A 14,598-nucleotide genomic window follows, 5' to 3' on the forward strand; every position below is an offset into this window, starting at 1 on the left:
GATTCTTGGGTTTAAAAAAATTGTATATCTAGATAACATTTTGATATTCAATAAGACTATGGAAGAGAATCTTGAGCATGTTAGACAAGTATTGCAAAGAAGAGAAATTGTTTATTAACCTGAAGAAATGTTCATTTATGAAGGAAGAAACTTTATATCTTTGTTTTGTTATTTCAGTTGATGGTTTGAAGATGGATCCTAAGAAGGTGGAAGTTATTCTTGACTGGCCTACACCTAACAATGTTGGAGAGGTAAGGTCATTTAATGAATTGACAAGATTTTATAGGAAGCTCATCAAAAATTTAGTTCTATTTGTAATGTTATGGCTGAGACTATGAGAGGATATAAAAAGGATTTCAAATGGACACATGGAGTGCAAAAGAGTTTTGAAACATTGAAATAGAAGATTGTAGAATTGTCTATTCTTTCTTTGTCTGATATTAGTAGAGTTCTTTAAGTTGAATGTGATGCTAGTTGAAGTGTTATTGGAGCTTTTTTGAGTGAAGAAGACCTGTAGCTTTCTTTAGTGAGAAATTGAATGATGATTAGAGAAAATGTTCAGTTTATGATCAAGAATTCTATGCTATTGTTCAAGATTTGAAGAAATTGAGACATTATTTGATGCCTAAGGATTTTGTGTTGTATACTAGCCATAAAGCTTCATACTAATTTGGAAGTTAGAATAAGTTGAATCATAGACATATGAAGTGGGTTGAGTTTTTGCAGAAAAGTTCATTTTTATTGAAACATAAGAGTGAGCATTCAAATAAGGCTTTGAGAAGAAGAAGGAATTTTCTGATAGAAATGAGAGTTAAGGTACTTGGTTTTAATGATTTGAAGTATTTATGGGAAATAGATCCTGATTTTGCAGAACCTTGAAAGGCTTGTAAGGAATAGATGGTGAGAGATAATTAGACTGATTATTTCATGCAGAAGGATATGGTGTTTAACGAAACTCAGTTGTTTATACCTAGAGGATCTATGAGAGAGAACATCATAAAGAAGAAGCATAGAGGTGTACTTGCTAGACATTTTAGGATTGATAAGACAATGAAGTTGACCTATAGTCCTTGATGACTATGCTCATCACAGATACTCCTACATACATGAAGCATCAAGATTTAGTCCAGACAAATAATGGTGCTTTGTACCACTAAATTGATGCACTTTCTGCATCATCTACTCATAAGTAGGCAGGGGCATAACCCTAAGCATACCTCACAAATATTCAAATGTATCCTTAGGCAAAGGCTTCATAAAGATATCTACAATCAACTATTTTATATTCACATACTCTAATCTGATTTCTTTCTTTGTAACTCTCTCTCTCAAAACATAATAATAGATATATGCTTACTTTCAGAATGCAACACAGGATTCTTAGACATACTTACTATACTTGTGTAATCACAATGTGTGAAAATAGAGTCTACAAACTCTATCCCAATGTCCTTTAGCATCTAATTCATCCACATGATTTGATAACAATTGTTTGTTGCTATTACATACTCTGCTTTTGTTGTACTCTGTGAGATACAGTCATGTTTCTTTCTTAGCCAAGAAACCAATCTTCCTCCAAGGAAAAATGCTCCACTGTTGGTGCTCTTTCTGTCATCCATACTACCTGCCCAATCTGCATCAAAATATGCATACAAAGTAAAATCACTTGATTTGTCTTACCATAAACCAAAATCAGATGTACCCTTTAAATATCCAAATATTATCTTTACTGCTGCATAATGTGCTTATTTATGATCTTCTTGAAAGCTTTCTACTATCCCAACTACATTTTATATATCCTTTCTAATGTAATTCATATATTTCAAACCTCCAATCATAGAAATGTACTTCTTCTGCTCAATTGTAGATGTCTCATCTTTGCTAGAAAACTTGTGACCAGTTATCATATATGTACCAACAAATTTACAACTTTCCAAGCCAAATCTTTTCAACAAGTCTTTTAAATACTTAGCTTGAAAATACCATCATTGTTTTGCACAATCTATAGACCTAAGACATATTTCATTTCACCAATCATACTCATCTCAAATTCACTTTGCATTTCATCAACAAATTTGTCACTAGCTTCATTATTTCCTCCACAGATTATTCCATCCACAAATATCACAATAATCAACAATTCACTCTCAATTTTTTTCAAATACAAATTTCTATCTATCCTACCTTTAGCAAATACCAACTTTGCCAAACATTTTTCCAATCTTGCATACCAAGTTCTAGATGCTTACTTTAGACCATACAGTGCTTTCTTTAATCTACATACCATGTCCTTTTCTTCTATCAAAGGAAATTTTTTAAGTTTCTCAATGCAAAATTCTTCTTCAATTTCTCCATTCAGAAATGGTGACTTTGCATTCATCTAATACACTTTGAACTTCTTACTTGTTGCATAAGCCAAGAACAATCTTACTGCTTCAAGTCTAGTAATAGGTGCAAATGTCCCTTCATAATCTAGACATTCTTGTTGTGAATATCCTTCACATACCAATCTTTATTCATTTCTTACAACCTTACCTTGTTCATTCATCTTATTTCTAAAACCCAATTTAGTTCCTATAGCATTCTTGTCTTTAGGTCTATGAACCAATTCCCATGTCTCATTCTTCACAATTTGATCTAGTTCTTCCTTCATTTCTTGAATCCAGTTATCATCATTGCATGCCTTGTTTGCATTACTTGGTTCAACTTGATAAATCAAGCACAGTTCATCATGCACTGTGTTTCTTGACATGACTCCTTTTTCTTTGCTTCCAATGATCTGATTAGAAGGGTGATTCTTTGTAAAATTCATGTTCAGTGTAGGTGTTGTTTTTTCAACTCTTGTTTCTTCTCTAGGTTCAAACCTTGATTCTTCTCTTTGTTCAACAATTTGAATATTATTTTGCAAATCATTGTTAGTCTCAAGGAAAACTTCAATATTTCCTATAACAAGTTTGCGATTATCTTCTTCTTCATCAAAATTATAATCTAACATTCTTTCTTTAACTCCAAATTTTTCATCCACTTTTACATTTGTGTACTCAATAATAGTTCTAGTTCTTTAATTAAAAGTTTATAAGTTTTTTTTTCTATGAATGGATAAAGAACATGCCTTCATTTCTTCATGCATCGAACTTACCAATATCATCATCTCTCTTTATGTAACAATTACTTCCAAAAATTCTAAAATATTTTACTAAGGGTGCATGTCCATAAGCACAATTCATAGGGAGTCGTGATTGTACCTTTTCTGATTTGCACTCTTTTCAATGTGTGTATTGTTGTATTGGTTTCTTCTCTCCAAAATATCTTTGATACATCATAGCTCTTAGTGCTTCTATTATAGACATGTTTCTTCTTTCAGCGATCCCATTTTGTTCAAGGGTCTTAGGTGTTAACAGTTGTCTATTGAGGTCATTCTCTTCACAAAATGTGTTAAACTCTTTTGAGATAAACTCACCGCCTCTATTTGATCTTTAAAAAAAATTCTTTACTCTAGATTTATTCTCAACGCTGGTTTTAAATAACTTAAAACTTTTCAAATGCCTTAGACTTTTCTTTAAGAAATGCTACCCACATCATTCTAGTGAAATCATCAACAAAAATCATGAAGTACCTTTCACCATAGAATCCTCTTGTTATGGTAAGACCACTCAAATCGGTATGAATAATCTCCAATTTTGCTATGGTAGTGAACTTTTTTTAAAGGAAAGGAGACTTTCTTCTACTTAGCCATAACACATTCTTTGCACACAACATTAGTAGGCTTTACAATTTTAGGTAAATCTTTGACATCAAATGTACTACTAAGCCTTCACTATATTATCAAATTTTGTATGACAAAATCTTCTATGCCATAACCAATTGTTATCCACCTTTGGAGCCAAACAAGTCATCTTTATAGGGTTCAATTGAAAAACATTACCTTTGTATTTTCTACCAATGCCAATCAACTTACCATATTTATCCTTGATAATCCATGTCTTCTCTGTGAATTGAAACCAATAACCTTTATCAACCGACTGTCCAACACTCCATCTATTATGCTTTAATTCAACAACAAAATAGACCTCATCATTAATACATAGTCTATATGACCTCATTCTTTGTCTACTACTATGTTAGTCTCCACAGGAAACAATACTATGTTGATATCAATGACAAACATGGTCATGAATGCAACATGTCAATCATGCTAATAGTCTATCTAATGCTTAGGATACTCCCCAAAAAGAATACCATCAACATTCATGCTAACATTGTTTAGTGAAGACAGTTCAAAAAAAGAAAAATAAAAATAAATAAATTGGATAATTAGTTTACTCGACTTTCTATCAACACCTAATAGGGTTGGAACAACTCCTAACTAGATTGGAATCTCCTAACAGCGATTCATAGTCTACTGATTGTATTGAATTGACTCCTAATAGGGTCACATCCTTTTGCAAGGAATATTTATATTTGTACATCATCTTGTGGGCATTAATCCCACCGAGGTTTTCCCTCTAATCAAGGGTGTCCTTGGTTAACATATCTTGTGTCATTGTGCATGATTATTATCTTATGGTTGCATCTATTGGCTACACGTTTTGGGTTTGATAAAGTTATAAAAGTTGTTTAAGCCTTTACTTTCTAACACCTCTTCAGTCTCATGCAACACTTGCATATACCCCCTCCCTCGTGCTACTCAAGGCCTCTACAAGGACATGGTCTTGGGCATCATCAAACATGCAATATTGAGCCTTCTAAGGAGCTCCTAGATGCCACCAGATGAATATATTTGTTTAATGGTTGCCTACTACTTTTTGCTCCAACTTGTGGTCTACAAAGGTATCCAATCCCATGAAAATTTTGGTGCTCAATTTTTGTTTCTATGTGTATGTCTAGAATAATTTCTTAGGTTAGCTCTAGATTACAATACTCATTCTTTTGTATTGTCTTTGGCTTTTCAATCATTTTAGTCACTTTGTTTTAAACAAATGCTTTCATGATCATTTTGTAATCAATATTTTCATATTAATATATAGATGTATGTCTTTTGTTATATATTTGTGTGTACGTGTATGTATGTATGTACATACATACATACATATATATAATGTTGATAATTTTCAAATTATTTATTCCAATATGATCAAATAACTTGTTCCTCTAATAATTGCAATAGGGGAAACAACCTAGTAGTGTAATGACCCTTTCCAATAGGCCACTAAACAAAACCCTAAATTTAATACATTGTTAAAATATATTGCTAAAATAAGAAAATAATAGTGCCAAAGTATTCATTCAATGAAAACCAAATATTTTTACAAATGATATGGCAATTTTCAGCACTGAAACATTATGACATGGCACATTACAGACAAACCCTAACTGGCTGTATACAATTGAGAACTTGTTACAACTACAAATTGAAATGAAGAACCTGAATTGATCAGATATTAGAGACTTACTGCTGAAGATGATATGGTGAAAGTGCAACTCCACTTGAAACTCCAAACCAGCAATTAAGCACAAGTGAAAGGACTAAAATATCCTTCCCACAGCTACAATAATTCAGGTGATCTTTCACACCCTCAAAATTGCGTACCAATTGAGAGTTTTCGTTTTCAATGGCCAATTGTGACCACTTGCAGAAACCCTAGGCTCCACAACGCACATTAGCAAAAATCAATAATAAATCTTGATGATAGGCAATGAGCTCTCAATGCCTATTTATTCTTTTTTCCTTGATAGGTCGGCCTCTTTTTTTAATTATTTCTCTGCTCCTTCCAACAACCTCTAGAACATTATTTTATTTAATGACTTTATAAGATACATCACTTAATTAGATATTAAGTTACCTTGTAATATTTTTTTTTATCGATAACTTTATAAATAATTAACTCCTCCAAAATGGGGACATTACAAGTAATTGCCCAGACTAACTTCGTGCACCTACAGTTCCTAATTTGTATTTCAAAATTTATCATTTTTTGGTAAACCTTCATGAGTGAGTGAATTGGTCTTCCAATTTTACTTTTTGCACAAATGAACTAATCAACGACCAAGAAATTTTTTAAAATATCAATTATTGCTAATTGTGTGATCAACTATTAATACATTTTTTGGAGCTTCTTATGATCAATAATTAAGCTTTTGACATAATAGTCATTCAAACATGAGCAACAATTAGATCATTTCCCCTAATCCAAATCTTATATTTTACAAAATTCTTAATATTCAATTCAAAATATATATTATTCAAACCTTCTAATAATTTGACCAAATTATTTGAAACCTAAACAACTCAACACCAACCAAAAAAAAATAAACTAGTATAAATATCTTAAATAAATCTATCTAAAGAAATGTCGATAGATATCCACTACAAAATAATTATAATTTAATTTAATACATGTAGAATTATCTCCATTTATTTAGTTTTTTTGCTAATTTAAACTTTTTTATTTAATTTCTTAAAAAATGGATGATTTATATTTCCAAATATAATAATTTATATGAACATTTTATGTGGTATTTATTAAATTATTTTTAAAAGTTCATTCTATGATCTGAAGCACCTATAGTAGTTGAAAGGTTAAAATGGAGTTGAAAGGTTAAAATGGAGAACTGGAGTTGCCAACCACAAATATTTAATTTCCAACTACAGTTGTCAGCCTAAGTAATATATGTCTAACTATAGCTGTCAGCAAGCACTTATTTCCAAAGAAAGATCATTCAAAACTGTCAAACAATAGTTTGTATTTATTAGAGAACAAGATCAATGAAAAAGTCAAACTGCAGTTGTCATTGGCAAATATGTATCGCTGAATAACTATTGTATTTAATGCAAAAAGATGAATTGAAAAGTCAAACTTATATTGTCACCAACAAGTACTTATGAAGAGAACAAGATCAATGAAAAAGTCAAACTGTAGTTGTCATCGACAAATATGTATCGCTGAATAACTATTGTATTTAATGCAAAAAGATGAATTGAAAAGTCAAACTTATATTGTCACCAACAAGTACTTGTGACTGAATAAACATAAATACGGATTTTTGATGATTCTTCTTCCACTATAGGAAATGCCTATCGACGTAATTAACACAGTCACACCATCTCACTCCCCCATTAATTAATTAATTTAAGATTAACATGATAGACATACATTTTTAAATACACCAAACTCATGATACCCACCCACCATCTACTATTAGAATATTACTCTTCTATCATACAAAATACACTAGAACCTTGACATTCTATTACATGAGAAGTGCTATTTAATATTAACAATAATAATAAATTAACAACTATCCACTGCCATTAAAAGGGATATCTTTCGTTGCGTGGCTTGTTGCCCACCCTACGTTGCCTTAAGATGGTAGACGATGAAAAGGTCACATGGGCGGTCGACCCATAATAACAAGACATTTAAATGTGAGGTCAAAGGGGTTTTTTTTTTCGACAAGCTAACTAGAATTCCACAGAAAGAAAAACATGGGGCCATTCCATCAACGAACCGAGGAACACTAAGGTCCCAACGCTGGCCGTGCTCTACAAGCCTCATTTGCAGAAAATGTAGATTTCTCCTCCTCCAAGAAAAAACAAGAATGTGCATGTGGAGAAATAAATTGTAACATTTTTTATTCTTTGTATTTATTTATTTGTTTATATGGGTAAGATAATATTTTTAATAAAGATTATAACTATCTATTTTAGCTAAGTATTATTGTAATGAAAATAAAAGTTTCTAAATTTTTTATATCAAGTCAAACTGATAGGTAATTTTTAAAATTAGTTTATAATAAATTAAGAGGATATACAGGAGAGCTAATTTTTAGAATTAGCTTATAATAAATTAAGATGATATATAGAGGATTTTTTTTCACAGCAAGTCAAATTGTGATACTGCTATTACAATTTAAATGTGTAATTTTTTGGTCATTGACTATATCCTAATAGCAATATCACATGATTATATGCGCTATTAAGACCTAAATGTATTATTAAACTATCTTTTCATTGAATATATACAGCTTCGCTTTGACCTCCCAATTGAAATGCAATTTGTCCAAAGTGCCATGCCACAATAATGCAATTTTTACAGACACATACATATTAACTTGAGCTTAATTTCTCGCCTCACCAAGTGCAAGTGGGCCCTTAAATCATCATACTAAATCCACTAATCCACTTGCTTTTAAACTGATTTACACTACGAGAACAACCAGAAGCTTACATTAGATAAATTGCAAATAAGACCAGGAAAATGGCAACCTCAGATCTTGAAAGGGTAAATTTCACATTGCATGGCCCCTTCTATGAGAATAAGTCCAATAGTCAAGTTACTATTAGATTAAAATACCCTGTGAAAACAACCAGAAGCTTATATAGATGGAAGCATATTAGACCCGATGAATTTAAAAAGGGCAAAGTGAGTTCTCTACCTGGCTGAATTTAAATTGCATTGAATCTTTGACCAAAGCATCTCGTGCGCAGTCAAGACCATGGATCTAAACACGCAGATTGCACCAAATATGTTAATGAAAACTGTATATTAGGAAGCTTTCACCTGTAGAATATTTCTAATTTTTAAATTTATAGGCTCTCATTTACTAGCATGGGGAAAGAGGTCACAGCGACTTCATCAGAATTGACCAATAACAGCATAATTTTTCATAAATCTAACAATAATATCGAATTTTTCATTCAGTGTGTTTTTAAAGATATTTGTTAAGAAACCTTATCTTGCATAAAAATTGAATTTTATCAAACATTGGAATACAATCCTTATGCATATTTCCATTATAGGTATTTGCGCCATATTCATTACAGACATCTTTTAATATGAAGATAAGTAGGGCAGACATGGGGGCACCACGCGAGAGAGTGCTCATATCAAACCAACAACACAGAAGTGTCATTATCAATCCAACAAACCAAAAGTGCCATCCAGAGCCTCTGAACAAAGAATCACTGCTATACATGCAAAGAAACAAGTTATGTATCTCGAACGTACGGTGGACGAAATATCTATTACAACACAGCTTCCATATAAGCTGATAAAAGCAGCATATCCTTCTCAACTTATAGAAATCATCATGCCTAGAAATTTCTTTCACATGCATATTTTGATATAATACAAATAGTATAAATACTAAAACCAGACAAACCCTACAAGACAACATATAACCCTTGGAACGTACATGACTGTTGCTTGCATAGAAACATACACTTCTTAAGGAGATCGAAGATTTCCCCATAACGCCAAGATACAACAAGAACAATGGAACATTCTTTACCTTCTTCATTTTTGTACATGACGTAAAAAATAATCTCCCTTGTGTTCATCCTCATTTCCAGTTAGCCTGAGACTGTCCAGCAATTCATTTCTTCCATTCAAAACAATCTGGAAGAAGTCATTGACCTGTTTGGTAAGTGGATCTAGTCCCTGGGCTAGCAATTGCACACCATGTCGTAGCTTTTCTGTAGCAATTCTTATTTTCTCATAGTTGGAATCCCCTGTTTTTAGACATGTGCCAGAAGGCAGCTTCTCCACAACAGAGTACAAGCTTTCAATGGGAGCACCCAAGATCTCCAAATCTTTCAAAACTGCTGCACCTTCCTTGGCGAAAGAAGCCTTTATTTCTTCATGGACCTCCTTCTGCAAACTCATGAAAACAGCTGCCCACAAGAATTGATCAGGTACCTGCACTTCAGTCAACGGAGCAGCAGAGCCAGAGAGTGCTGATGCCACAACACTGCAGACAAATATTGTTATGGCCTTTACTCCATGCATAGCCCTCAGAAAAACCTTGCCCTTTGTGGAAGATTTGACCTTCCCAAACTGAAGCCCATTTCTCAGACCCTGTAACATGAGAGTGCAATTTTCAATCTTACAATTTCTATTTGAGCTTGCACCATTTTCCTTTTTCCTCCTCCTATCGGATTTTTCCATCAAGTCACGTAGAGAACCCTTGGCCCGATCTAGCTTATCGGGGCAAGGAACACCACCTTCAGAGACAGCCAAGATGTGCAGGACATACTGGGCAAGAAGCTGGGACTCCTGGAGCCTTGAGATTTCTCCGTTTAATGAAATACAAATGTCCATGACCTTGAGAGTATCATCCAAATATTGGTCCATCCATTTCTGCTCCCACTCTGTTGCAGGATATTTAAGATCCCCAATTAGGGTCTTCAGATCCTTGTGCGTTGCGGATAATGCTTCCATGGCCTGCCGCATCCATGATAACGTTAAGAAGCCCTCGCGGTCCTTATTCTTCAGATGATTCAATCTTTGTGTCAAGGCAGTCTCAAAAGCATTTAATGTTTGATCCATGTTTGAAGATTGATTCGATGGTCGTTTAGGACCGACCATTCTAAAGGGACTGGAGAAATATGGAAACATGGAATGACCATCATGTGGACGACTCATGACTGAATCTGTCACAAGCACAGACACGCATACAATAAATCAGAACAAAGAATCATATAACAAAAACAAAGCCTTTCTAACCAAGCATCTGGACTTTAAATGCAAGAAAGCTTAAAAAGATAAGCGACAAAGCCTTCAAAATATTGAAAACTTTACCTAGCACAGGTTGCGCAATCTGTTTTTCTTATTGGTTATAATAAAAACTCTTCCTGACCGCAGTTTAAGCAAAACTCTCTGATTTGTCGATGTCCACACCTACCGAAACCTAACGTGTTAGTTTCGCACAGATATTTCCACGCCAAAAAATCTGGATAACCTTCTTAGTCGAAGAATTTATTACCTGCATCCAAAGACAAGATACCAAGATTGAGTACTATATAAAAATTTGGACGAAGAACAACTCTCCGAAGTTGACTATAAAACTAACCGCAGTAACTCTTTTAATCACGCAAACCCTACAGTTACACGCATGCGAGATCTTTTCACAAAAAACGTCACAAAGCAGCATTAAAAAACCCCAACTACAAGATGGTATCCACCAAAAATTTCTCACAATTAACACTAATGGCGGGTTGTCATTGAAGCATCGATCACAGGAATGGCTTCAAATGCAAATCAAAACATAAAAAGAATTATAAAACCCTTAGAAAAGGCATTTGTTGTAATACAATGTTAATCCGCCTCTCGCCAAGCAAAGCCGTAGGTTTTCAACATACAAACAGCTGTCCAACAAACTTGAAAACAATATGTATCCGGCAGAAACACAATAGAAGCCTGGTTTTGATGCAAGATTGCACTCAAGCGACAATATCCAAGAACCAACTCGGCTATTTAAATTTCCCTTGCCACGACAAAATTTAACAAAAGCTACGCTACATCCAGAGGTTATACTGGATGCAAATAAGCCGATGCCCGTAACGGCTATGAAAAGTGCAAAGAACTGTAAAAGTTTCAGAAATCTCTCCTGACGGCACAAAGATAAATTTCCAGAGGCAATTAAAAACCACACTTGTAACATTCAAATCACTAAAAGAAAAGCTCTAATTTCGACATCATCCGGCAAACAAGATGTGCAATAATGAGATGCAAACGATTAACGACTTCTCAAAAATTCCTTACCATTGAAAACTTTAAACTCGCTGCAACGACGAATAAACATATGTGCACGACAAAAACATAAAAATCGCAAAAATTTGCAAAAGATTCAGAAAATATCTCGAGACGACACAAAAATTAAATTCCCAGAGGCAATTTAAACAGTACTTTTACATTGAATCGCTAACAATAAAGCTCAATTTTCATCTTCACCCGGCAAACAACATGCGCATTAAAAAGGACACAAAAGATTCACAACTTAAACAACTCTTTCCCACTGATCACTTCAAACACACTGCTACAACAAAATACGCAAATTCCTGCAAATTTGCAGCAAATAGAAACAACAATGTCTTCCAAATCCTACACTAAACTCTCTGAATCTAAATTCAACCAAGGAAAAGAAAATAATCTTAACCAACAAAAAAACTTCAACTTACCAAGATTCTGAGAAGTTGAACACAAGATTATTCTTCTCCTCTTCTGAAGCGTTCAAAAATTCGCTCTGAGAAGACTCTAGAAACTGCCTGAATGTGTGAAAAGAGCTTGCAAAATGCTGAAGAAAATCCCAATCTGTATACTCTGTAACCGGCTTTCTAGGATACCATTCCTGGTATAGCGTGTAAATCGTGCGCGGATAATCTCCTGTCTAATGGTTTGCTTTGTGGGAAAAATACCAATTCGAATTTCATCTTTTCTGTGGGCCATTCATTACTCTACATGTGAAACGGTTTCATGTCCACGTCAGCAACAAGAAAAATGTTCGAGCCGGTCCTATCATGTGACCTTCCAGCTATAACACGCAACGTCCAGATTTTTTTGATTTCCGGAAGTTTCCTAGAACTAATTTTAAAAATAGAATTAATTCCTTAAGCCGGTGGGGTCGGTGACTGGGAGAACGCGGCACGGTCACCTACCGGTCACATGGTTAAAGGTCGGGCATGATGGAAGAGTCCGATGGATGAGATTGGGTTAAGTGAAAAAGAAACGGCATCTACGAAATCGTATCCAACAAGCCTTTTGTATGTTAATGGGAGGCGGTGTTGTGTGGGAATGTTTTTTGCTTTTATAAAATGGTGGGTTTTGCCGGATTTGATTTAATCTGGATAAAGCAGAATCGAGATATTAAATTAGAATTTATTTAAAGCGGCGGCCTTTCCCACTGTTTTGGAATTAAGAAACAAATTACGCGTAGTTTAGTGGGATGTCGGTCATCCCAAATGCGTGGGCACCCAATACAAAAGGATTTTCTTTCTTTTAAACATAAAGAAAACAATTTCCTTCTTCTTCTTCTTTTATAGAGTAGGTACTTTGTCAATAGTTCACAACTGGCAATTCATCTTCAATGTCCAATAGACATTTAGCTTTTTTATTTTGTTTTTATAGTTGTTTGGTAATTTTTAGGAATATGAGAAAAATCTTTAAGAGGTGGAGTATTTCTCTTGATTAAGCTTAATAACTAAAATTCCAATCAAGTCATACATAAGCATTCTGTGTATTAAGGAGATCAAAATTTCACATCCATGAAAGTTATGGTGCTTCGTTTCTAGATTAGATTGTGTTGAGATTTTTACCATCAATGTTTCGAATCACACTACGTGATCCATCATTAGGACGAGATCAACATTTCGAATCACACTATGTGATCTATCATCAGGATGAAAGCTTTTGAAAATGATCACATAGTGTGATTCAAAATGTCGATCTCGTCCTGATGATGGATCACATAGTGTGATTCGAAATGTTGATGGTAAAAAATCTCAACACAATCTAATCCAGAAGCTAAGCACCATAACTTTCTATGTATGACAACAACAATCGCACCTTTTGAAAAAAAAGGGAGGTTTAAATGGAGAGGAGAAAATTCAACCCTCATATGGATGTAGAAGACAAGTGTTTCTCATGTTTAAAAGTTAATTTTATGAATATTTTATTAACTAGTATTTGTACTTCATAGGTCTAAGGGTAAGTGATTGTCAAACCAACCAATTTATCACTATTTCAAAGATTGTATTTGATTTGGACGACTCCAACCAGATAAAAGAACATATCACACCTATCTAGATATACAAAAACATTTTGTCACTCAAGACCATTTATTAAATGTTGATATTGTGGCTACTAATCATGTAGTGGGTCAATTTTAGAGGTTTCCCTAAAATGTTGTTATAAGCGGTTTAGATGCATAATGCATTGTAATGTTGGTGTACATTTTTGTTGGATAATAGAAAGGTTGAAGGCTATGTAGGTGGGCATAGCACAGGCCTTGGGTGAACCACATTAAATTTGTGTGTTATTTGTGCTCTTTGTGTATTCTTCTTGTGTTTATGCATATAATCGTTTATTCTTATATTGTTTTGGAATTGTCAAACCCTAAAATTAAAAACTTGAGCATCAAACATTTTTTAGTGAATAGATATGATGTTGTCTTGCTCTTAAACCTGAAAACCGATGAATTTCAATGTCTAGTTGTCAGGGTTCACTTTGGAAGAAACACCAAATATGTTGTGGAATCATTGGTGATGGTCAGTTCGTCAAATGCCAAGACTCTGGATGAAATGGTTGATTACAAAAACTAAGACTCTCCAACATCCAATGGTAATTTGGAGATGAACACAAAAGTTATTTCTAAAGAGAAATCGTGTTTCATCGCATGACTATAAAGCTAGCAAATGGCATTAATATTGATAGTGAGGAGCAAGAAGTCGTACAATCAAAGCTTAGTAAGGTAGGGTTCATTTCTAAAGTATGGTAATATAATTGTCTACTTTGAACCACAAGAAATATTAACTAAAGTTATCTTGGCTTCCTTAATGCTATGGTTTTAACGTGAAAAATCTATTAGAATGAAAAACTATCCATTAGAATGGAAAACTATGATTGCAAATGTACATTCTCTATGATAGCCATGCATCTAGAAACGCTAATATTGTTGAAAGATAATATATATGTGTAAGTTTTTAATTTTGTAGTTGCAACTTAACTTTAACCATGTCACGTATCTAGCCTCAAAATTTTTTGAATAAGCATAAGGGTTTCCATTATCCCAATGTGAAATGAACAATTCTTTTAGTCACAT

General features: G+C 33.7%; 1 protein-coding gene and 1 long non-coding RNA gene across 2 annotated transcripts; both read right to left on the reverse strand.

The window, feature by feature from the left end:
- Positions 1-8,101: 8,101 nt before the first annotated feature.
- Positions 8,102-8,555, reverse strand: LOC149553527 (uncharacterized). Its single transcript, XR_016353084.1, has 2 exons — positions 8,437-8,555; positions 8,102-8,355 (listed from the first exon to the last, which is right to left on the reverse strand). It is a non-coding gene; the product is annotated as an uncharacterized LOC149553527 (long non-coding RNA).
- A 396-nt stretch (positions 8,556-8,951) lies between these two features.
- On the reverse strand, positions 8,952-12,164 carry LOC149553528 (protein BPS1, chloroplastic-like). Its single transcript, XM_089788939.1, has 3 exons — positions 11,960-12,164; positions 10,581-10,764; positions 8,952-10,432 (listed from the first exon to the last, which is right to left on the reverse strand). The coding sequence occupies exon 3, from the start codon at positions 10,422-10,424 to the stop codon at positions 9,297-9,299; it is 1,128 nt and encodes a 375-aa protein (XP_089645065.1). The 5' UTR covers positions 10,425-10,432; positions 10,581-10,764; positions 11,960-12,164; the 3' UTR covers positions 8,952-9,296.
- Positions 12,165-14,598: the final 2,434 nt, after the last annotated feature.

The sequence above is a fragment of the Cupressus sempervirens genome, chromosome 6, assembly GCF_028749045.1.
Source record: "Cupressus sempervirens isolate cs-2001-9-10 chromosome 6, ASM2874904v1, whole genome shotgun sequence".
NCBI classification, from domain to species: domain Eukaryota; kingdom Viridiplantae; phylum Streptophyta; class Pinopsida; order Cupressales; family Cupressaceae; genus Cupressus; species Cupressus sempervirens.